The 24,049-nt window shown below is 50.8% G+C and overlaps 1 protein-coding gene across 1 annotated transcript; it reads left to right on the forward strand.

The window, feature by feature from the left end:
* Positions 1 to 113: 113 nt before the first annotated feature.
* On the forward strand, positions 114 to 13,715 carry HTR1D (5-hydroxytryptamine receptor 1D). The gene is made up of 2 exons (XM_081144609.1): positions 114 to 170; positions 11,132 to 13,715. Exon 2 carries the CDS (start codon positions 11,832 to 11,834, stop codon positions 12,969 to 12,971), a length of 1,140 nt encoding a protein of 379 aa, XP_081000735.1. The 5' UTR covers positions 114 to 170; positions 11,132 to 11,831; the 3' UTR covers positions 12,972 to 13,715.
* The last annotated feature ends 10,334 nt before the right edge of the window (positions 13,716 to 24,049 follow it).

Here is a 24,049-nt window from a genome sequence, read left to right on the forward strand (position 1 = left end):
GCAGGGCGCGGGGAGCGGCGGAGGGAGCGCGGAGCCCAGGGCGCGGGCCGGGAAGGGCCGCGGGGCAGCGGCGGCGATGAGGCGGCCGCCGGCGGTGAGACCCGACGCGGCGCGAGGAAGCGGGACCCTGGAGGGCGAGCCGGGGGCCAGCAGCTGCGTGGCCGGAGCGGGTAAGCGCTCGGAGTCGAGCGCCGCCCGGGGAGGGGCGCGCCGGGGCCGCTGCGGCCCCCCCGCTGGAGCCGGGGCGGGGCGGGGGGGGCGGGGGCGCCTGGACGCGGGCCTCCGCCACCCGGGACGTCCCAGCTCCCGGCGCCTTCGGGCAGGAGGCGCGCGGGGAAGAGGCCACGGAGGACCAGCCGCGTCCGAGAGGAGCGCCCGGGGGCGCCGTCCAGAGCCCCAGGTGGAGGGTGGGCCGGGGCCGCGCTCGCTGGCAGCTGCGGGGTCCCGGGCGCGCGTTCGGGGTGCCCCGCGTGGAAGCGAGAGCCGGTGGGGCGGGAGGCGCGCCCCGCGGGCCGGGGGCTGCGACGCCCGTGCGTGGCCTCTGCGGCCGAGGGAAGCGGGGCGCTGCCCCCTGCCGGCCAGGTCGGGGTGCGGCGCAGCGCGGGGCCGCCCTTTCCTGCAGGGGAGTTGAAGGAGCGTCAGGTGTGGAGCCTGGGCTTCCAGACCAGAAGCCCAGACTGGTTTTGTGACCTTGGGCAGGTCGCTGCATCTGTTGGAACCTCAGTTAGCGCACCTATCAAATGGAGGGGATACTTCTCCACCCTGCGGGATCCGGGGGAGTAAATGAGATGCCGAATGGATGCCTTTTTACAAACTGTAAAGTTCTGTACAAATCCTAGCTCATCACATAATGTCAGAACTGGAAAGGCACTAAGAAGTCTGCTTTATTGCAGATGTGGAGAGTGGGAATAAATGTTTCCCAAGGTCACATTGCTTGTAAGAGATGAGATTAAAGTCCCCCGCCTCACCAGCTCTGGGGAAGTTCAAGGATGAAGAGCAGGGGCTCTCAGTCGGACTGGCTGCATTACAAAGCAGGCTTGGCTATTTACTAGCTGTGTGACCTTGGGAAAGTCCTTAACCTCTCTGAGCCTTGGTTTCCTTCCTGTGAAGTGGGGATTAGAATGTGCCTCACAGGCTTGCTGTGCAAAGCAAACGAGGTCACTGTTGGACACAGCATCTGTGCAGAAACAAGGCCTCAGTCAGTAGTGGCCATCATTGCTCTGGGTATCAGGAGCAGCCTCTCAATCTCATCCTTGAACTCCGCCTCCAGTGTTTTCTAATCAAGCACTGAACAGCCACTGGCCAGGGGCTTAGCCTTCCTTCCTAGACATCAGGGGACCCTTTACCGACAGCATCAAGAAAGGCCACTTGGGCAGCGGGGCCTTCTCCAGCTTTTGGTTCTGACCAACTGGTAGGGAGAAGTGGGTAGTCTTTGTCATGGAGGCATCCAGGGAAGCCAGGACCTATGGGGCCACCTAGGAGGGAAGGAGCTGGCCAGCTGGACATGACTCCTCTCCTCCCCACGGTGCCCAGTACAGGGCAGAAACACAAAGGTGCTTCCTTGGAGTTTGTCAGCGGGGTCACCCCTTCTCTCCTAGGCTGCAGGTGGATGACTGTTCTTTTTGGCAACTGGGATGTATGTGCAGAAACACAGAATCTCAGTGCTGAGAGTTCCCAGGACCTGAGAGGTTCCTCTCATTGCGCAGATGGCTCCTGTCTGAGGCCCACAGAGGGGCAGGGGTCTGCCCAGGTCACCACTGTCCTCCGGGAAGTTGAATTCAGCACACACTGTTCAGTCTTTAACTTTCTCAGCAGCCGCCGACAGCGCTGACCACTCCTTTCCTCTGGGAACACTCTTCTGGCTCCTGCAACTCAAATGCCGTCTGTTTTGCCTCCTACGTCTGTTTTTGCAGGTTCATCCACTTTCTGCTGCCACTAGCTCCTCTGCTCTCCCAGGCCCTCCTCCCCCCCTCCCCTCCTAGTAGACACTCTCCCTGGGTGGTCTCATCCACCCCATTGCCTTGAGTTACTACCTCTCTGCACGTGACTCATAAATGTATGTCTCTAGTCCAGAACTTTCCTCAGGCTGGGGGTAGATGGGGTGAAGTGCTAAAATGAGCATGAAGCAAGTCTTATAATGAGGATGAGAGCTACTTATGTTGGCTGGTCGAGCTTTGCCTAAGGGGTGAGAGTTAAGGGGAGCTAGGAAATTAGGGCAGAGAGGTGGCTGGTTGGGGGGTGGGCCATGGTGAGATTTTTAAATTTTATTCAGATACGGGAACCAGTGGAGAGCTGCAGACAGGAGAGAGAGAAGGCTGTTGTTTCTCCAGGGCTCCCTTGAGCCCTAGAAGGGGAGTTGCTCTATATTGACTGCAGCCTACTGTGCTCCGGGCACTGGAGCGGGGAGGGCAGCCCCTCAAGGAGCTTTCAGCCACAGGCGCAAACAAACCTGGAGTCAGGAGAGGGTTTAAAGAAGGGAGATTTTGCACCTGGTTGACAAAGGAAGGCTTCCTGGAGGAAGTGGGTTTTGAGAAGGGCCTCAGAGAACAGAGAGCAGATTTCAGCAGATATGTATGAAAGGGAATGGGCAAGATCGCTCTTCCAGGCAGAGAGCAATCTGTCAGCCTGAACCAAGACACAAATGCCCCCAAATGTGTATAGAGAAATCAGGGGAAAGGAGACAGAACCTGTAGGGGAAGGAGAGGTCAGGCTAGGGAGGAGTCCAGGCTATTCAGAGAGCAAGGCCCTGGACTTGGACTTCCTTGCTGTGTGACCTTGAGCTGATTGCATTGCCTTTCTGGGCCTCAGTTTTCTCATTCAGAGTAAGAGAGAGAGGGAGGGTTCTAAATGTTGGGGATGGGTGAGTGAGCCTGCCGAGGAGCAAACAGGAGGGACTGATACAGATGAGGAAGATGGTGGCTCGATTGAGGTTGGGGCCCCTGTGAGACATCCAGGAGGAATGACCAAAGGACATTTAGGACCAGAGGTACAGAGGAAGGTGTCAAAGGTAAAACTGTCAGTGTTCTTTCATTCATTCTTTGAGCAAATTCTTACCAAACCACTGTAAGTATTAAGCCCAAAACCTACAGCTATGAACAAAACCAGGTCTTTGCTCCAGGAATATCCCATCTTGGGGGAGAGAGCCCCGTGGCATTGGACTGCAGGATGACGTGAGATATGCATGTCAACCATAAACATGAGGCACTTGTTGGACAGAGGAGAGGGGACCCCACTTGGGTGGAAGGAGTAGACACGTTTCAGCCAAGAGGAGACAGTTGAATTCGATCCTGAGGTTGAACTTGGAGTTGGATGAGGGGGAAGGAAACCCTACGCAGAGGGCACTGGACTTCATGACACACAGCACACGTGTCCCCCCCGCCCTTACAGAAATCAAGTCCAACGTGGAGACAGGCAGTCAGCAAGTGAGCCCAGTTAAGGGGAGTCCAGTGTTATGTGTGATAAGGAGCCCAGTGGAGTGGGGAGGAGGGAGTGATCACTACCATTTCTAGGGTCTGGAGAAACCTCAAGAGGGTTGCAGGAGACGAGGAAGGGCATTCCAGGTAGAGGGAATAGCCTGTGCAAAGGCTCAGAGGGGTGAGAGAACCCTAGTGCCTTTGCAGGAGGAGGTTCCAGTCAGGCTGGGGGTGGGCTTTTGCTGAGTGCAAGGGAGCAGGAGGGTGAGAGGGAAGGGCTGGACTGTGTGGCCTTTGGGTCAGTAAGCAATAGGGAATGAAGAAATAGGAGCTGGGGGGCATGGAGGGCAGGGCTCTCCAAGCTTCATTCCTGTGGAGTAGGTGTCAGGGCCCTAACTCTTCTTCACTTGCTGATTCTATTTGTCTGCCGGTGCTCAGCTTCAAAGCCACCTTCAGAGGGGATCTCAGGGTTGCTGCAGGTTACCTGTCCCTCCTATGTTCCCAAGGCCCCCTTTACATTCCTGTGTCATCCTCAATCACGTGTGTGATCCCAGGTTCCAGGACAGTTTCCCCAGGGCCACTGTAAGTCTTCCTAGGAGCAGGGTCCGCGTTTGTGTTGCTCATGCCAACATGTGGCTTTAAGTACATTGTTATTGAATGAATGAGGAAATAGCTATAGAAATGGTTGAGGCTCCGAGAGGCTGAGAGGCTTGCCCAAGGTCACAGAACTAGCCAATGGCAGAGCTGGGAAGCAAATTCAGTCCACCTAACTCCAAAACTTGGGCGCCTAATCATGGCTGTGCTGCGCCTCCCAGCAGGGAAAGCAGATGGTGAATAGCAGGTTTGGATCCTATAAACACTAACAAATTCGGTGTTTAATTTCTAGGAAATGAATTCCTGTTGTTAGTACCTTGTTTATGCAGTCTGGAGAAGGCAGCCTTTCCTCTGTCCTGGAAATGGTTTAACTCATCAGCTCAAGTGCTCTCTGGGAACTCAGATGCGCAGCATCTGCTGGGGAGGGGCGGGAGCTCCAGGGCCAGGGGATACAGCCCTGAAGGCTTCTCGCAGAGTGTGGTCTCCCGGCCGGTCTGCTCTCAGGATTACTCCCCTCGTGTGGAAACTCAGATGGGAGGTGTGGGGAGTGGGGAGGGGGAGAATCGAAAATGCCCAAAATCATATAGTGTGAAGCAGACCTGAGAGCCTCTGGATACTTCTGTCCTTTATCTCAAGTTCCTGCTGCAAACTAGAGGCAGTGGAAGGAGTACTGATGGGAATCTGAAGACTTGGGCTCTGTCTGTAGCTCGCTGTGTGATCTTGGGGAGGTGTCTGACCCTCTCTGGGTCTCTCTCCCTGTCTGCACCATGAGGGAGTTGGATTAGATGATTCGTAAGAGTCCTTGCCACTCTGACATCCTTCCTGTACCCTGGGGTCGACACTACTATCATCGCTTGTACAACTAACTCAGGGTGGTCCATGGGAGCTTGTTAGAAATACAGAATCTCAGGTCCTGCCCCAGACCCACAGGAGCAGACCCTGCATTTTCCGTAGGTCCCAGGTGACGCCTGCGCGCGCTCAGCAGGAGGGGCTCTGCGGGAGCCACATCCCCGCCTTCTCTGTGCACTGTGCTGAGTGCTGCTCGAAGATGTCCGTGCACCCTCCCAGCAGTAAAAAGAGGCCCTTTCAGGTGGAAGTGACCGAGCCCGGCATACGACTGGTACCCAGCAAAGCTCTTTTGAATGTGCTCAGGCATGCACGGGGTAAATATTTGTGGAACGAGGAAGGGAGTGGAGCGGACTTCACTCAGCACTTTTAATGAGTGGTGGAGCTTGGAGTCAAGTAACCCCAGGTTGCAGTCCTAGCTCGGGGTTTAGGCAAGCCATTTCTCTGAGCCTCAGTCCCCTCCCCTGGGAAATGGGCGTAACAGTACAGGACCGGCTTCAGAGGGTCGTGGTCAGACTTAAAGGAGTTGATATAGGAGGAGCGCTTAAAACAGTGTCTGGTACATAGTAAGCTCTTAATAATGTTGGTCATTACTTGACAATTACTACTACTCCGGCCCTTGACGGTGTAGTACCCTGTACAATCTCAACCCCGTTACCTGGGTTGCATTGAGTTCTCTGAGAACAGTCCCCAAATGACCCCTAGAGGGCGATATCACCCCTGTTGAGAACCACTGTTCTAGAGCTGTGCTATCCAAGAGAAATATAATGCAAGCCACAAATATAATTTTAGATTTAGAAAACTTAGAGATAGCCATGTTAAAAAAGAAGAAAGTGAAATTAGTTACATATTTTATTTACTCAACATATCCCAAACACTGATTAGACATCAAAACTTGCACATAGCTACAGATGAATAGCTGTGGATGTACACTCACATATACACGTGCACACACACCCATGTTAAAACTTTTCAGAGCTTTTCCCACATACATTATTCTGTTTCACCCTCGTGACACCCCTGACTTTATGGAGGAGAAAACCGAGGCTGTGGGAGGCCCCACGCGGTAGAGAGAAAGATGAAATAACAGCTGTGGGTGCACTTTGTGCAAGAGGAAGAACCCCGCAGATTTGTGGAGGGGCCTTTCCCTGCGCAGGGCCTGCTCTTCGGCACCACGCACCTCCCAGGGAAAGAGCAGACGGACAGGAATGCTTCGGTGGGGACTATTCTGCTGCGACAAATCTCTCTCGCAGAGCCTGGGTTCCCCCCAGAAGCGTGAGGCCGGCTTCTGAGCATACGTTGAACCCATACATCCCCTTTGTTTCTGGCAAAGTTTTATGACTCACTTAGTTAAAATCCAGATCCTTTGGAAAGGGGAGGCTCTCCCTGGGTGGGAAGCCTGGGTTAAGAGTGACAAAAAGAACACCTGCTGTGTGGCAGCCACCGAGAGGCCCCTTTCCTCCCTCGCTGAATCCACATAGCAGTTCTGGGAGGCAGGCGCTGCTAACCCCAGTTTACAGATGAGGCCCAGTAGCCAGGAGGAGAAATTAATTGCCTCCATCCACAGGGGATTGCTTGGTGGGCAGGAACTGAGAATCCTGGCTTATCACTGTTTCTCAGGGCCTGTTGTGTCCACTTGAACGGGCTCACCTAGAAAAAGTACGGGCTGGTACCCCTGAGGTTTCCTGGTGACAGAGGTCCCTCGTGGACTTCTGAGGATTGAAGGAGTGTCCCTGGGGCTGGAAGGCTCCTTCCGCCTCCTCTCCCGGGGCAGGTGGTTCCCCTCTCTCTCTGCTCCTTTGCTCCATTCTCCCGCTTCTTTCTGCAGATCTGTTTTCTTTATTTATGGCTTTTCTGCTCCCCCAAACTTGCCCTGGCCTTGGTCATGGCTGTGGCCCGTCTCCAGCCTCAGGATGCTGAGCTTTCAGGTTGCTCCCCCTCCGTCATCTGCCTGCCCAGCTGCTCACAGTCTCCATTCCCAAGAGAGAATCTGCCTGGCTCATGTTGGGTCGCATATCCATCCTGGTCCAATCAGCTGTGGTCAGAGGTGGCCGTGGAACAAGTTGGGGTTGGAACTCAGGTCTGTGTTCCCACTTTCCCCCCTTCGTCCCTCTGCACAGATGCTAGAGCTGGAGGATGCGTGGCGTGGCTGGAGTCCTGATGATCTGGACTCCGGGGGAGGCGCTGCTAGGCTGGGGAAGGCTGAGGAAAGTCCATGCTGTGGCTGTGGTGGCTCCTGGAGGGTGGTGGGCAGGGGAGATGCTCCCTGGTGTGGCTGACAGGCAGTTCGGACTAAAATGGACAGTGATGCCTTGTTTCTCTGGTGAGGGAAGAGACCTTGTTGGAGACCCAAATGTGGTTGGATATATCATAGAGAAACAGAGAAGTCATCGTTTATTACGTTGGGCATTTGGACCCAGGACCTTACCAGTCTCCCCCAGCTCCTGTGAAGCATGGATTAGCATCTCCATCTCAGGCTCTGCAGGCCCGGAGAGCTCGAGTGACTTGCCCAGTGGCCACAGAGAGAAAGTGGAGCAGCAGAGATTGGGACCTGAGCCTGCCTGACATAAAATGCGTGCTTTCAGCCACTGCCCTTCATCTTTGTTACCGTGGTGACATTTGTTCAGGACTCTACAGTTTACAGAGTATCCCGTACATGATCTTACTGGAACTACTCAGCACCCCTTTGGGTCAGCGTAGCCATGCTGATGTTCCCATTTACTTCGGAAGAAACTGATGGGCAAAGAGAAGTTGTGACTTGCTCTCGGCTATCCTGCTGGTTGGTGGCAGAGCTGGGACCAGAACCCAGGCTTGGGCCTCAAATATATCAATAGCTATTAACACGTCAAAATGTATCCGTGTTATTGCTGGTAATGTGGTTCTCTTTTTTTATAACGTATAAAATTGGTGAAGAAAAACAACAAATATATCCTTCCCTCCAAAAGTCTAGAACATCGCTGACACCTTCCAAACCCCTCCGCAGTTATACTCGCGCGCCCTTTCTTCTCGGGTGTAATTTTCTATTTAACGTTTCCTCGCTTTTCCTTACGGCGTTGCCACGTGTGTGTGTGGCTCTCCCCAGTTTGTTCCTCTTGCCTGTTTCGGACTTGGGCACTCGGTGTTGTGTCTGTGAGACTGTGCGCAGCTTTGGCCCACTCGGTTTTGCTTCTCGGGGAGCCTGCAGCCGGTCCATGTGCCGCTCGTGGGCGGTGGGGGCGGTTGGTCGCCCTTTGCTGGCACAGTCTGCTCCGGTGGCCATCCTTGCCGCTGCTGGGGAACACCTCCCGGAGCGTCCATCATGCATACCGAGGGCTGAGATCACTGGGTCATGAGGTAGTCACTGCGTTATGAGATAAAACCGAATTGTTTGCTAACTAGGTTCCCCCAATTTACACTCTCCTAGTAGCTGACAATTCCTGTTGCTCAACAGCCTCCTAAAATGGCATGATACGATCAGATCGGAAAGGTTTACCCATCTGCTGGGTGACAGTGGTCTCGTCGTTTTAATTTGCATTTTTTATTTTATTATTCGAAGTGTGATGGGAGAGGTGGTTGCACTACACGGCCTGTATCTCCAGTGGGAGCTGGATTACGGTCGGTTCCCCCAACTTTGTTCAGGGTGGGGAAGGACAGCAGGCGGGAGGGGAGGCAGGGAGGTGGCCTCGGAATGGTGTAGCTTCCAGCTACCATTTCTGACCGAGGCTGTCCATCCTGTCCTTCCCAGGATGTCACTCGCCAGCTTCTCAGGACTTTCTGAGTCCACACCTTTCACTGGAGTGAAGTCATTGGAATGCCTGGAACCCAGGGAGTGAGCGCCGGGTTTGCGGGGCAGGCCCGCCAGCCTTCCGTGAGAAAGGAGGGCCCCCCCCCCCCCCCAGACCGTCTGGAAGGAAGAAAATTCCAACAGTCCAACCCAACTTCACATTTTCCAGTGAACCGAAGTGGAAGGAATCTTCAGCCAGAGGCTTTGGGGGTGGGGCAGGAGCGATCATAATTTCACCTTCACCCTGAGATCCCAAACCAGCTTCATCCTGGAGGCACACGCGCCTGCCTTCAGGCTTTTCTTCCTGAGTCGAGGCGTGGAAATTTCCACCCAGGTTTCCGCTCCCACCTGGGTGACCTCGGACGGGTGACCTCACCTTTCTGAGCACTGATTGGTTGGCTGTTTGTCAGTAGGGGGCCCTGTTGCTCAATTCACGGGCCAGGTGACTCTTAGTTCCAGGGCCAGCTCAGTGCCCTGAACATACCAGGGGCCCCATTAAAGAGATTCTAGTAATATTCTTCAAACTTTGGGAATATTTTGGAGCAGGTTGCCTTAAGATTGGTTTTCTTAAAATGAGACTGCTTTCCCTCCTCTAGGCAGATTTTTAAAAAAAGTTTTGTATTAATTTTAGAGAAAGAGGAAGGGGGAGGGGGGAAAGAGAAAGAGAAAGAGAGACATCTATCTGCTGTTCCACTTATGCATGCATTCATTGGTAGAGTCTTGTATGTGCCCTGATCTGGAATTGAACCTGCAACCTCAGCAAATCAGGGTGATGCTCCAACCAGCTGAGCTGCCCAGCCAGGGCTAGGCAGGTATTTTTTAAAGATGAAACACCCATAATTTGGGGGAGTGGGAGGGAAACTACCACCTTACAGGTTTGGCTTCTTAATGTTTAAAAATCAATTAACAGACAGACTGAACCTTCCCTACAAAGCTGAGCGGAGCTATGGGGAAGATGTAAGATGATGATTCTTGACACCTTTCAGCATCTACTGGGTGTGAAACGCTGGCTTTTCCGGGAGCCTTGGACACTCCACAGCAGCCTTGGGAGGCAGGCGGGGTGGCCACGGTTTGGGGGAAGAAATCTGAGACTCAGAAAGGGTACGGGACTTGCTCAAGGTCACACAGGAAGGCTGTGATAGAACAGGGATTAGAGCCCGGGTTGCCCCAGTGGTCCAAGCCAAACTCTCCCCTGAGCCTTGCTGCCTCCCACCCCTGGGTGGCCCCAGCCACCTCCTGGGCCTTATCTCCTATCCCGTCTCTGGTCTCTAAACTCCAGCTAGTTGGTCTCTTTGCTGTCCTCTGACTATGCTTTGCACTTTCTGACCTCTAGGCCTTTGCTCTTGCTTTCCCAGCCACCAAGAATGCCATCCCTCTCAACTTGGACTGTGGAACTCTTGTCCTTAATGGAGCCACCCAGTGGGACAATATGCAACCCTGAATGATGTGTGGGAGTGATTAATAGAATATTGTTCAAAATATATTAAGTTGAAAAACATACAAACTACATAAATTCATACATAATTATAATGACCACATTTTTAAGTATATCTACACAAACTCTGACTTGTGTGGAATGCTACAACTCCACGAGGAATCCCTGTAATTAATCTCATTTCTTCCAGGTCAGTTTAGCAAACAGGCTCTGAATGCTCCCAGGGAGAGACACAGTGGGGATGTAGATGGGCCTAAAGGGTCTTGGCATTCCTCTTACCAACCCCACGCACCCAGGGGCTACCTGCCCGGTCCGCAGACTTCAGCTGGGGTCCTGCTGACTGCCCTCTGGGTTGCCTCACTCTCGTGGGCAATACCAAGGGCCCCATGCCCCAAGAGCCCCAGGGCTTGCCCACGTTCCAGACCTTGAAACCCAGACTCAAGGCCAGAGGGAAGAAGAAAATTGAGTCTTCAGGATTTTCTTGTGGCCGAATTTCCAGTTTCTATTTGGAAAGCCCAATGTAGTTTCTGAATTTGAACTTTCACCATGAAAAATGCTCAGGGTTTTAATTTCTTTGCTTAACAAAAAGGTGTTTTCGTTTTGCTTTTTTAGAGGCGAGGGATTAGGAGTCAAGCTTGTTTGCTCTAGGAAATTTGGAAATTTCGAAATTTCCTATGACTAGAGGAAAAGTCACTCCCTCCACCAATTTCTAGAGAAATACATTGTAACAATTTGGTATCTTTCCTGGCCTTTTTTTTCCTCTGTGCAGTTATTTTGTTTAGTTTCCACTGAATAAATAAAAGGATGTCTGATTCACAGTTTACAGAGCTGATTCCATGTATTTGTAACAAGCCTGTGATGCTCCCAGCAGCTGTGATACTTTGCCCCCTCTGGGAATTGGGGGGGTGGAGGTGGGGTGCGTCGCCTGCCCCTGTTTTCTCTTGACGCTGTGGAGGATGCCAGTTCGCTGCACCACTGGCAGCGCTAAGCAGCATCCTTTAAATCCTATAGTTAATCTCAAGTGTCTAAGGTGTCCTTCTAGAACCTAACTCTTTACTTTTTTTCTTTTTAAAACCCCAGAACTCAGAACATGCGCCCTTCTCGATAAACTCACAGGGATCCGTTTGCTCTGCCTTCTCCCAGCTCGTGCATTCTTCGAGTCTTGGTAACTGGAATGTTTTGTCTGTTCAGGCTCAAAACGATCAGTGGGACAGGAGCCAAAGTTAAATACCTCATGACGTGTCAAGATGAACCTGGGAAAACTGTGAGCTGTTGACTGGACTTCCTCTCTGAATCAGCGGGTATTTCTTTTTGTCTCTAGTTTTAAAAGCTCCCCAGAGGCAACCTGAAATCCCCAGTCGTCTCAGAATAGGATGGGGGAAATTCTGAAGTTCTCCTTAAACACATTTCTCTCACAAGCTTCGGAAGGAGCCCAAGTGTCAAAGGCAAGAATCCCAGAGCATCGCCTACACTGGTGATATCCTGACAGTTTGTCTAACAGATTCAGCATGTGTGCGGTGGGCCTGACCATTTGCTGGGCCAAGTGCCAGAGCAGTGAGACATCCTGGGATTCATCTGGTTTCGGAAAGACCTTTCGCTACCAGCTGGCGGTCACCTCACTGTTCTTTAAATAGTCGAGCCTTGAGGTCTTTTCACTGTGGTCTGTTCTGATGAATGGCCCCACCAGCGGGAAACAGAATGACCTTGTTCTGTGGGCGAGACAACTGTGAAAGAAGAAGCTGTGTGTGCCGAAGTCTGTGGGAGGAGAGGGCCACCTAGAATGTCCCCGCCAAACCAGTCAGTGGAAGGCCTCCAGGAGGCCTCCAACAGATCTCTGAATGCCACAGAAACCCCAGAAGCCTGGGATCCAGCGACCCTCCGGGCCCTCCAGATTTCCCTTGCCGTGGTCCTTGCCATCATCACCCTGGCCACGGTCCTTTCCAACGCCTTTGTGCTTACCACCATCTCCGTCACCAAGAAGCTGCACACCCCCGCCAACTATCTCATTGGCTCCCTGGCCGTGACCGACCTCCTAGTTTCCACCTTGGTCATGCCCATCAGCATCGCCTACACCATCACCCACACCTGGAGCTTTGGCCAGGTCCTGTGCGACATCTGGCTGTCTTCTGACATCACGTGCTGCACGGCCTCCATCCTGCACCTCTGTGTCATCGCCCTGGACAGGTACTGGGCCATCACGGACGCCCTGGAGTACAGTAAGCGCCGGACGGCGGGCCACGCCGCGGCCATGATCGCCGGCGTCTGGGCCATCTCCGTCTGCATCTCCATCCCCCCGCTCTTCTGGCGCCAGGCCGAGGCCCACGAGGAGCTGTCGGCCTGCCAGGTGAACACCTCGCAGATCTCCTACACCATCTACTCCACCTGCGGGGCCTTCTACATCCCGTCCGTGCTGCTGCTCATCCTCTACGGCCGCATCTACGCGGCCGCCCGCAGCCGCATCCTGAACCCACCGCCGTCGGCCTACGGGAAGCGCTTCACCACGGCGCAGCTGATCACGGGCCCCGCGGGCGCCCCGCTGTGCCCCCCGGACCCCAGCCTGCGCGAGGGCCACCGGCACGGGCACCTGGCCGGCTCCGCGCTCTTTTTCAGCCAGGTGAGGATCAAGCTTGCCGACAGCGCCCTGGAGCGCAAGCGGATTTCCGCGGCCCGCGAGAGGAAGGCCACCAAAACCCTGGGCGTCATTCTGGGCGCCTTTGTCATCTGCTGGCTGCCCTTCTTTGTGGCGTCCCTGGTCCTCCCCATCTGCCGGGACTCGTGCTGGATCCACCCGGCCCTTTTTGACCTGTTCACGTGGCTGGGCTATTTAAACTCCCTCATCAACCCGGTCATCTACACTGTGTTCAACGAAGACTTTCGGCGAGCGTTTCAGAAAGTGGTCCGTTTTCGGAAAGCCTCTTAGTCTCGCCCGGCGGTGACTCCTGTTATCTTTTGTATCCTGTCGGGAATTGTTTCTTTGTTTATTTTTCCTGAGATTCGGGTGAATCCTGAGGTTTCGGGTTTGGGTTCAATCAGCGGAATTGTCCAGCGTTCTTTTCGCTGTTGTCTTCTTGACTTCTGAGCCACCAAAAGCTGGGAAGCGGTAGGAAAGGGGACAGAGACTGGAGGTTTCACTTAGCATAATGTTTTCAGGGCTCATCTGTGTTGGAAGGAACATGACCCACAGGGTTGCCCCAATGGTGCAATTCAGGCAGAAACCTGTCTGACTCCGTGGGGAAACCTGGCCTCAAAAGAGGGGCTTTCTGGTCTACCTAAGTTTTGTGGGGAACTCAGAGGAGATTAATGAGCTGAGTTGAAAGCACTTGGAGTCAGGAAGGAGGAGTCTCCATTCCATGTGGCACCTTGATTGGAAAATAACACCCAGGGATTCCATCTCCTGATTCCTCCTTAGATTGACTCTCTCCCAGTTGTTCATTTGAAGTGACAACGATATAGAGTGACAGAGAGACTCAGAAGCTGGTTGGGACCAGATCAACTACCCTGAACCCTTCCTGCTTCTCCAACATCTCTGCACCCTCTTGATGTTCTGAAGCTAAAGCGCACAATCACCCCCATTGAAGTAGGTTTGAGTGGGAAAACATTCTGATTTTTTTTCCTGAATTTTTACATCTTAAGATGTTGAGTCTTATTAAATAAAAAGCATGAGACTTCATGATCGGTAAAGTCTTTGAGTCATTTGTCCCCCCTCTCCCTGGATGTAGAAAACTTTCCATTCAGTTTTGTCTCCAGCATTTATTGAGCACCTACCGCGTGCCAGGCCCTGTGCCGGAGTCCTGGCATTTGTTCTCATTGGAACCGCCCAACAGTGAACATCGGTATAACGTGATGATTAGAGCTAAAGACCTGATGCCTCAGTTCAAATCCAAGTAGTGCCAATTTCTAGCTGGGTAACCTGGGACACATTTCTTAATCCCTCTTTGCCTCGCTTTCCTCAGCTGTAAAATGGCAGTAATAATAGGTTTGTTATTGTGTATTTTAATACAGTGCTTGGCACAAGAACTCTAACCATTTTAGGGACACAGGAGCTGACCTGCCCAAGGTCAAACAGTCTAAAAAGAATAGCTATTATTTATGGAGGGCCTGCGATGCTCCCTGCCTACAAATTCTCATTTACTTTCACCCTCGTTTTACAGATGCGGTAAGGAAACTCGCTTATGGTTAGGGAAGGTTTCATAAAGAGATGATACTTCATCACACTCCCAAAAGATGAGCACCTGTGGGGTGGAAGGCTAAGGAAGGGGAGATGTGATGAAGCCTCTTGAGGGAGATGGGGCAGAGCAAGGGGAGATCGGAAAGATCACGCCAGGTGGAAAAAAGAGCAGGAACAGAGCCCAGGAGGCCGGAAATGCTCAGTGGGGATCTCTGGGAGGCACAGGGAGAAGGAGAGCCAGGAATATGGGATATCGGGAAGGAATGGAAAAAGAAACGCCAAAATTGGGGGGGACACCTGGAAGAGCCTTGTGCTGACCTTAAGTTTCTGCAAGAGACCTCACAGTAGTCTCTGGACCATCTGCATTAGACTGTCCCAGGGAGTTGGTTAATACTGGGTTTTTAGTCCCCAACTCAGACCCACGAAATCAGAATCTCTGGAAGTAAGGCCCTGGAATCTGCATTTTAAATAAGCCTTCCTCCCATTTCCTGCATTAGGTGATTTCTCTGCCTCTAAAGTTTGGGAAGCACTGTGTTAGCGTCTTGCTCCCCTTGGGAGGCCCTTCGCTGAGCCCAGAGACCCCTCTGGGCATCTCATTGCTCTCCTCTGCACCTGGCCCGCTCTCTCCTACCTTTTGGCTGTGCTCTTCCCCATCTCCATCTTGTTTTGGGCCATTTTCCTGATCTGGGAAAGATCAGTAATTCAGAGACTGGACAGGGGACTATGTTCAGTGTGTCTCAGAGGTTAGGGCATAGGCCTTGAAGTTAAACACCTAGAATTGGATCCCAGTTCTGTCATCAGCTGTGTGACCTGAAGCAAGTCACCTAACCTCTCTGTGCTCCAGTTTCTTCATCTGTTAAATGAGGTTGTCCGTAAGTGAGCCATACCATTTTTGTGAGGATTATATGATGCAGTGATTGTAAAATGCTTCACACAGTGCCTGGCACATAAGTGTTCGATAAAATGCCACCTGTTGCTGTTTGAGAGCTTTGAGCCAATTACAAAAGAGGCTCGAATGCCGCCTCCTCAGAGGCCTTCCCTGATTACAGCAAAGGTTGGTAAGCCTTTTAAAAACAGCTTTATTGAAATATAATTCATACACCATGCAGTTTGCCCACTTAAAGTGTACAATTCAATGCCTTTTAGTATATGCAGAGTCATGTTACTCACCACAATCAATTTTCATCACTCCAAAAGAAACCCTGCGCCCTAGGCAATCACTAATCTATTCTGTCTCTATGGATTGGCCTATTCTCGATATTTCTTACAAGTGGAATCATACAATATGGGGTCCTTTGTGGCTGGCTTCTTTCATGGGACATAATGTTTTCACAGTTCACCCATATTGTAGCATATATCACGATTGCATTTCTTCTTATTGACAGGTAATACTCTGTTGTACGGCTATGCCATGTTTTATTTATCCATTCATCCGCTGATGGACGTTTGGGTTGTTTCCACTCTTTGGCTGGGATGAATAATGCTGCTATGAACGTTCTTGTACAAGTTATTGTGTGGACATATGTTTTCATTTCTCTTGGGTACATACTTAGAAATGGAATTGCTGGGTCATATGGTAATCGGTGTTTACCCTTTTGAGGAGCTGCCAGACTTTTCCAAAGCGACGGCACCATTTTACATTTCCATTCCAGTCTGTTCAAATCTTCACCAGCACTCACTATTGTCTTTTTTATTGTAGCCATTCGCGTGGGTATGAAATAGTATCTCATTGTGACAGCAAACTTTTGTTGAAGGGCCAGATAAATATTTCCAGCTTTGCGGGTCACAGCATCTCTGTTGTAACTACTCAGCTTGCCATTGTAGCGTGAAAGCAGCCATAGGCAATATGTAAATAAATGAGCTTGGCTGGGTTCCAATAAAATTTTATTTACAAAACTAGTTGGCAGGCAGTAATTTGCAGACCTCTGATCTAGAAGAGCACCCCCGCCCCCCATCTACCTAGCTATTCTCTATTCCCATCCCCTTCTCTAGCTTTATTTTTTTATTATACTTACTACTGATGATGATACGTATGTGTTAATTCTTACTTATTGTCTGTCTGCCACCTCTAGAGTGGCAGCTTCTTGAAGTGGGGGATCTTATTTGTCAAGTTCACCGTTTGCTTCCCAGCACACCACAGTGCCTGGCACATAGTAGATGCTCAATAAATACTTGTTTGAATGAATGAATGAATCACCATGTCCATTGCCAGGTTTACAAGTGACTTATTCTCAATATCTTTGTCTTTAAAGTTTTAAGACAAAGTGACTGGCTGGGGTTGGAACCTCACAAATCATGAGATTTGATGTCAGGTCGGCCCTAAATCAGACTCAGGGCAGTTCTGTCCTGAGTGTAGCTGAGGAAAGAGGAAAGTGAGGAGGGTGGGTAACCCCAGTGTCCCCAAGGAGCTGTGGCTGGGACTGACCCCTAAGCATGCACTCAGCTGCTCCGCCCTTCTGCTCAGATGTCCCCTCCTCTGCAGTCTCTACACAGTGATAAAGGATGGGGCAGCTTCAGAGAAAGAGCCGCTGTTATCTGGTCTTTTTCATTAGGACCTGAAACCTGGCAATTTGGAGACCATGCCTGGAGAACTGCACACTAACTAGGGCACATGAAGGTCAAATTAAAAATAAACTTGTTTTTTAAAAAAATAAATAAACCTGCTTTCCTGGACCACAGAGGAAGGCTGTATTGGGGACGATTCTCCACCCCTCCCCCTCCCCCAACATCCTTGTCATGCTCCTAATTCTTTCACACTGAGTCACACACACACACAGCAGGATGGTGACGATGTGCTCGGGGGAGGAGTGGAGCCTCGTGTAGGACAGGATTCTGCTAATTCCTGATATGTGCCAGCGTGGCAGACACCGCAGGGGCCACCTCGCAGGCGTCCTGCTTCCTCGCTCACAGAAGCCCAGAGCAGTTCAAATGGCAACAGGCTTGGTCTCCCAGGAGGTGAATTCTGATTGGTTCAAACCACTGGGATACTTCTATCCCTCTTCTAGGGATTGGTCCAGGGATAGACACGTGACCCAGATCTGGCCAATAGGATGCAAGTAGGGTTAAATTTGCTAAAGACTAAGGGGGTTCCTAGGACCTTTAAATTTCATTACTAACTAGAAAAATACCAGGCAAATCGGACAAGTTGGTCATGCACTAAGGAGAAGTTGGCTGGGGGTTTTGGGAAAGAGACTTCTTACGGGAAAAGAGAGACATGCAAGGAAAAAAAAGTCCTTCCGGCTTGGAAGCAGCCCTGCGAGGATGGGGGTGGGAGGTAGGGCAGCTGCCCTGTGATCCTGCAGGAAAACACTGTGGATGCCCCGAGGGTGGCGGAGGGGAAAGAGCCAACCCAGTTTCTTGGCCACATGATTAGGCATCGGAGCATCCCTGGGGCTACCTGTCTCAGATTTCTCGTCAAGTGAGCAGCAACCATTCTCATGGGTTAAACACCGTTAGGTGGGTTTTTCTGTTACTTGCTGCTGGACACGTCCTAACATACCAGAAGGACACCTCTCTCTCTTGCTGCCTTGCCCTCTCATGGGCTGGATGGTGGCAGGGTGGGCGGCATGCGGCACTCTCAGATTGGCACAGGCTTGGGGCACAGGGTGGGGTAGCGGGGTCAGCCGAAAGATATTTCAGTGTGATAAACGGCTTATGTCCTTCGGCTGCTTCGAGAAGCCACCCAGGGATTTCCAGGGCAGCATGCGCCATCCCTGAGGTCCGCAGGTTCATTTGGCTGTAGAAGAAATGGGGAGGCTCAGAGAGGGCGACTCAGGCGTCACTTAACGACGGGGATATGTTCTGAGAAATGTATCATCGGGCCATTTTGTCATTGTGCAAACACAAATCTAGATGGTACAGCCTACTACCCGCCTAGGCCATGTATATAATCTTATGGGACCGCCGTTGTATATGTGGACCATTGTTAACCGAAAAGTTGTAATGCAGGCCATGGCTGTAGTTTGAATCTAGGTCTGCCCCATCCAAAGTGCATGCTCTTTTTACAGCAATGTCTTGGTTACATCATGAAGAAGCATGTACCTCATGGAACATTCTTGGTTACAGGGAGATCAGTGCCCGTGAGACACCCAGCCCATCTCTGTCAGCACTGGCTGTTCTTCCCACTGGGCCCCGATCTGATTTCCACCTGCCTGTCCTGATCTTGCACTTCTGAAACCTGGAGGCCAGGGCTGTGCCTCCTTAGGCTGAGCAGCCTCATGCCCGTCAGCCTTTCTTCTTTTAACATAACTCAGGAAGGAATTGGCCCATATCACATTTGGGGTCAAACTCAAAGCACTAAATCTTATATATACATTTAGTGCTTTTTAAAAAAATCTTCATTTGAGGATATTTTTTCCATTGCTTTTCAGAGAGTGGAAGGGAGGGAGGGGGAGAGAGGAAGAGAGAGAAACATGGATGGGAAAGAGACACATCTACTGATTGCCTCCTGCACGAGCCCGGACCAGGAGCGGGAGTGAACCCGCAACAGAGTGCACCTAGTGCTTTTAAGTGAGCCACGCACTCCCGGCCCCTGGCCCCTGATTCTATAGCTTCGCATTGAACGCAGGGGGAGAACTTTTCATTGATCCATGTTGCATTTCTTCTTAAGCAGTTTTTGAATCCTGATTCTGGCAACCTCTATGTGCTGTCCCTTCAGCTTTGTGGGATCCTCATAGTGAATGAATTCCAGTCATTAAAGAACTGTTCCATCCTCTGGGGACAGAGCCAGAGCCCTTGGATGACCTTCTCCAGGCTAGCATTGCCAAACATAAGGACGCCGCCTCTGGCAGAGGTAATGGTACTAACCCCCCAACCCCACCCCGTATTAGTCAGAGTTTTCTAGAGAAACGGAGCCAATAGGATGTGCATTTATAGAGAAAGAGACTTATTTCAAGGAATTGGCTCACACAGTTGTGGAGGCTTGGCGAGTCCAAAATCTGGTGGGGAGGCCAGCCGACAGGCTGGAGATTCAGACAAAAGATTACACTTTTGAGTCCAAAGGTAGTCTGCTATAGAACCAGGAAGCGTCAATATTGCTGATGAAGTCCAAAGGCCACCCTCTGGAAAATACCCTCTTGTTTAGGGGAGGTCGGCCCTTTTGTTCTGTCCAGGCCTTCAACTGAATGAATGAGGCCCACCCACCTTCAGGAGGGCAATCTGCTTTACTCAAAATCCGCTGACTTGAATGTGCATCTCATTCTAGAATGATGTTTGAACAAATGTCTGGGCACAGCGGCCCAGCCAAGTTGACACATAAAATGAACTATCACCCCCCTCTTGCTTTTATAGCCAGGCTCCCTTCCAGCATATGTCACCCTGACCTCTGAGCTCTCGTCAGACTATGAGCCCTGCAGAGACTCTCATTGATCTTTGTACTCTTAGTACCTGGCACATAGCCAGTGTTCAATTAATGATAGTAATAGCTAGCATTTATTGAGCCCTTACTGTGTGCCCAGGTACTGCCCTAAGCATTTTATGAGCATTAACTCATTTAACCCACATAAAGTTCGTCCTTTTATTATCCTCCGGATAAGGAACTGAAAATTCCACAAAATTAAATTATTTTCTTAGTATTACACTGCTAGTACGTGGTAGAGTCAGAATTCAAGCCCTACGTTATACCCCAAAATCCACACTATTAACCCCAGTGGGTGTGACCAGGGCTAAGGTGGCCTGCGGCCGGCCAAGAGGGGCAGCGTAAGGTAGCGGGAAAGCACAGGCTTGGGAATCAGACAGACTGGGCTACCTACCCTGGCTCTCCCATTTACTTGCTTAATATCTCTGTGCCTCCATTTGCCCTTCCATACAACGTGCATAACAATAATGCCAGCCTCGTAGGGTGGTTGGGGCCTGGCAGTGTAGCCTTCAGAACCAGAGGAGATTATTGAATGAGACCGGGCCACAGTTTGCTCGTGAGGAATTTTTGTTGAGCACCTACTATATTTCAGGTACTTTACGGACATTTTCTTGTTTAATCTTTACATTAACCCCGGAAGGAGTCCATGTTTTTATTCCCCTTTTACAGACTGGGAAATGGAGCTTGAAGCACTAAGGAGTCACATAACTGGGCTAGGATTTGTCTCATTGTCCCCTATAAATTGCAAAGCCAGTGCTCTTTCCCTGGACCACAAACTTAAGGGACTATAAGGGCCACTTATAAGTGAGTGAAGCAGACTTGGTGTGACACAATAGGGAGCTGTGGAGATTCTGGTGACTGGAGCTCACATGCCCTATCTAGAGGTGGCAGTCCCTACTCATCTCCAACTGACTCGTGCCATGCAGAAATGTGCCAGCTCTGATGATTTTTAAGAGAGTAAGGAATCTCAATTTTCTATGCAATCTGCTGATTTTTAAATGTTGACAACTAATTAAAAAATAAAACAAACAAAACCCCTGTGCAACTATGCCAATCACAAAAGAAGATTTGGTTCCTGGGCCACCACTTGGCAACCTCTGATTCTCCCTGTGCTGCTGGCTGATTTCTGTACCCTACATGGCAGCTGGATTCCTCATGGAGCTGTTTATCTAGGGACCAAAGTGCATTGGCAGATTAGAAAGCCAGACAGCCTTTCTTCCACTGTGCCTGTCCTATACTCCAGTTCCCTCAGGTGCCAGTCCAGCCACCTTCCTGTCTCAGGAAGGGCTGTCTTGTGGAGGAGGGGAAGGCACAGTGCCCTGTTTACATGGCCATGGCAAGGATCAGAGGCAAGCAGTCCCCTGCATCTGGGAGACTTAGGACCACAGTCCATTTACCTGATTCACCAGGGTCTCCTGCATTTTGCTCCCAAGGGCAGGAGCAGGGATTCTAGACCTGGAGGGTAGTAGGTGGGAGGGAACCTTCAAGGTCATCCAGGACTACCCCATCAGATCACTAACACAGCAGCTGCTCACACGTTTTGATAACTTTACCTCCTGATCCCCCGATGACTCAATAAAGTGAGAACTACTATCATCCTCATTTTACAGATGGCAAGACTGAGGCTCAGAATGGTTAAGTAATTTGCCCAAGGTCTCACAGCAAATAAATAGCAAGGCCAAGATACACAGCTAGGTATTGTGACCCAAGAGCCAGTAGTGCCCATACCCTCATCCCGAGTCACACTCCCAACAGTTGCTAGGTCATACTCTCAAGCCTCTGCTCACATGTCCAGTGACAGGGTACTCACTACCTTTCTATTTCTTTAACCATAGCTGCACTCACCCAGCACTAACCAGGCAGTAGGCTTTGCACCAGGCATTTTAAAAAATGCTTTATGTCATTACACCCTCACAACAGTCCTGAGTGCCCCACATTATACCCGTTTGATACCTGAGAAAACCAAAGCTTAACATGATGAAGGAACTTGCTCAAGGTTACAAGACTAGTAAGGGACATACCGAGACTCAAATGCAGGTCTGTTCTTTATCTAGCTCAGACTTAAGTCTTGTTTTGGTTTCGGTTTCTGTACTCCTGAAGTAGCAGCCCTAATTCCTATTTCTCCCATCTCTCTTCTCCACATGTCCTCTTCAGAAGGCAGACATATTACCCCTTGAGTATTTTTTTATACCAGAGTCAATATTCTGGTTCCTTCAAGTTCCCCATAAAATGTGGTTTTGTGGTCCCCAGCCCCTGCCCCAGCCATAATTTTGTTGATCCTTCTATGAATGAGTCACACTTTATTCATGTTCCTTTCAAAGTTCTTACCCCAAATATAACATAAGACTTAGCCAGACATGGACAGAATGACTACCACCTCCTTCATGTACATACAGTGCTTCTATTAATGCAGCCCTAAACCCGACAAAGCATCTTCTATGTATGAAACATTGCCCCCACCTACTTGGGATAGAAAGTGAACAAGCCAGTAACTTCCCTGCCCTCCTAGAATTACATTCTGCCCACTGAGATAAGGTCACAAATTATTTAGTGAGCTTTAGGTAAAGATCCTAGAACATCAGACCTGATGAAAGGACCCGATTCCTACCTGCTCATTTTTATAGATGAGGAACCTGAGCCCAGAGAGGCACAGGGACAGACCCAAGATTCCATAGTGAGACAGAATCAACTTCTGCCTTTATAAGAACCTCAGACACAGGTGAGCCCTGGGGCCTTAGGGGGATGTAGACTGAGATGAAATACCGCCCTTGAGATCAGAGCTCTCGTTAGCAATCCCAATATATTCCAGATGTGACCATCAGGTGGCGCAGTAGCACCAGTGAAAGGTGCTGGAATCAGTGGTGGGAAGCAGGTGCCTGCCCTAGGACGGCACTAAGCCGCTGTATCCATCACATACACACGCAGAGGTGGATTCTGCCTCAGCCAAGGAGACAGCATAGGATGGTTGTTAAAAGCCTGGACACAGGTATCACACAGACTTGATAGGAAATCGAGCTCCCCTTTGCTTCTTTGCTGCTCCCCTCCCCGACACCTAGCCCCTGACGCATAGAGTAGGTGCAGGGATAAGACCCTCATTCATTTCCCAGGGCTCTGCATAGAGCCAGAGTTCTTGCTGCTCTCTTCCTAACTGGTTCCTTTCCCAAGTGGATGGTAGGTAAGTCCCCCTGGTGACGGGGATGTGAGGTTCATGGAATCTGACAGCCTCACAGCCCCGCTTAGGCCTGGCAGCTCATCCACACATTTGTTCACCTCACATCACACAGGGAACTGCATGTGCAAAGGCTCTGGGGATGGGAGTTATGAATATTTGGGGCAATGGAGCCAAGGATGCCTGAGAGGAAAGAGAGGGTTGGAGAAAGTAGGTCAGGCCTTGGGAACTAAAGCAGTCTATTGACTTTGAACTTTAAACTGGGAGCAACAGGGAGCTGTTGATAATTATTCTGCAGGGGAATCATTTGGTTAGATGTGTCGGGAGCAATCACTCTGGCTCTCAACCAGGGAGGAATGAAGGAAGGAATGAAGGTAGAGGGACCAAACAGGAGGCTGAGTAAATAAGAGCTGCAGGTTGGACTTGGGTGATGGCAGTGGTGTCTGATTTTCCATCCACTCAAAGCCTCTGATCAGTGGGATTTGACCAATGAAACGTGTCTGTTTTGCTCATGAGATGGTTCCCATAGGATAAGGTGCTGCCCTGGGGCCAGGCTGGAGGAGCAGACGGCCCAGCATTAGGTGCTTCCTAGAAGATCCTTGATGAAAGCAGACAGCCTAGGAAGAGAGAGGCTGGCTAAAGAGAGAGACAAGATCCTGGCTCAGGTTGGAGGGGGAAGGCAATGTAGTCCAGTGGTTAGGAACACATAATGGCATCACACACATCTCATGTCCTAGCTCTGCCACTTCTTAGCTATGTGACCAAAGAGAGGTCACTTTGCTCCTATGACTCTAAGTTTCCTCAACTGTAAAATGTGATTATGGCTAGGGCTCAACCCTTGAAGTTGTTGTGGGGGCTGGACAAGGTAACCTGTAAAAAATCAGCCCAGTACTTTCCACCCAACATGTGGAACCCAAGGGGGAGCTTCTGGTTCTCAATCCCCCCACCAGAGACAATCTTTTGCTGTGGCACCGTGGTCATTCCTGCTCTGTGGCACCTCTCCAGGCAAGCATGGCTCCAAAGACAGGCCAACGTGAGCTGCACACCACGCTGAATTAGGACAAAGGAGTTCCAGCCAGAAGCAAAGAAATGATTTGGTAAGCCCAGGGTCACATTTGGGGGGAAATGTACCATTTCTCTTCTACTTTTTGAAGCATTAAAAATTAATCTTGTGCCCTGGCTGAGAAGCTCAGTTGGTTAGAGTGTAAACCCAATATGCCGAGGCTGTGGGCCGATCCCCAGTCAGGGCACATACAAGAATCAACCGATGAATGGATAAGTTATTGGAACAACAAATCCCTCGCT

This window comes from Miniopterus schreibersii, assembly GCF_964146895.1.
Source record: "Miniopterus schreibersii genome assembly, chromosome: 8".
In the NCBI taxonomy this organism is placed as follows: Eukaryota; Metazoa; Chordata; class Mammalia; order Chiroptera; family Miniopteridae; genus Miniopterus; species Miniopterus schreibersii.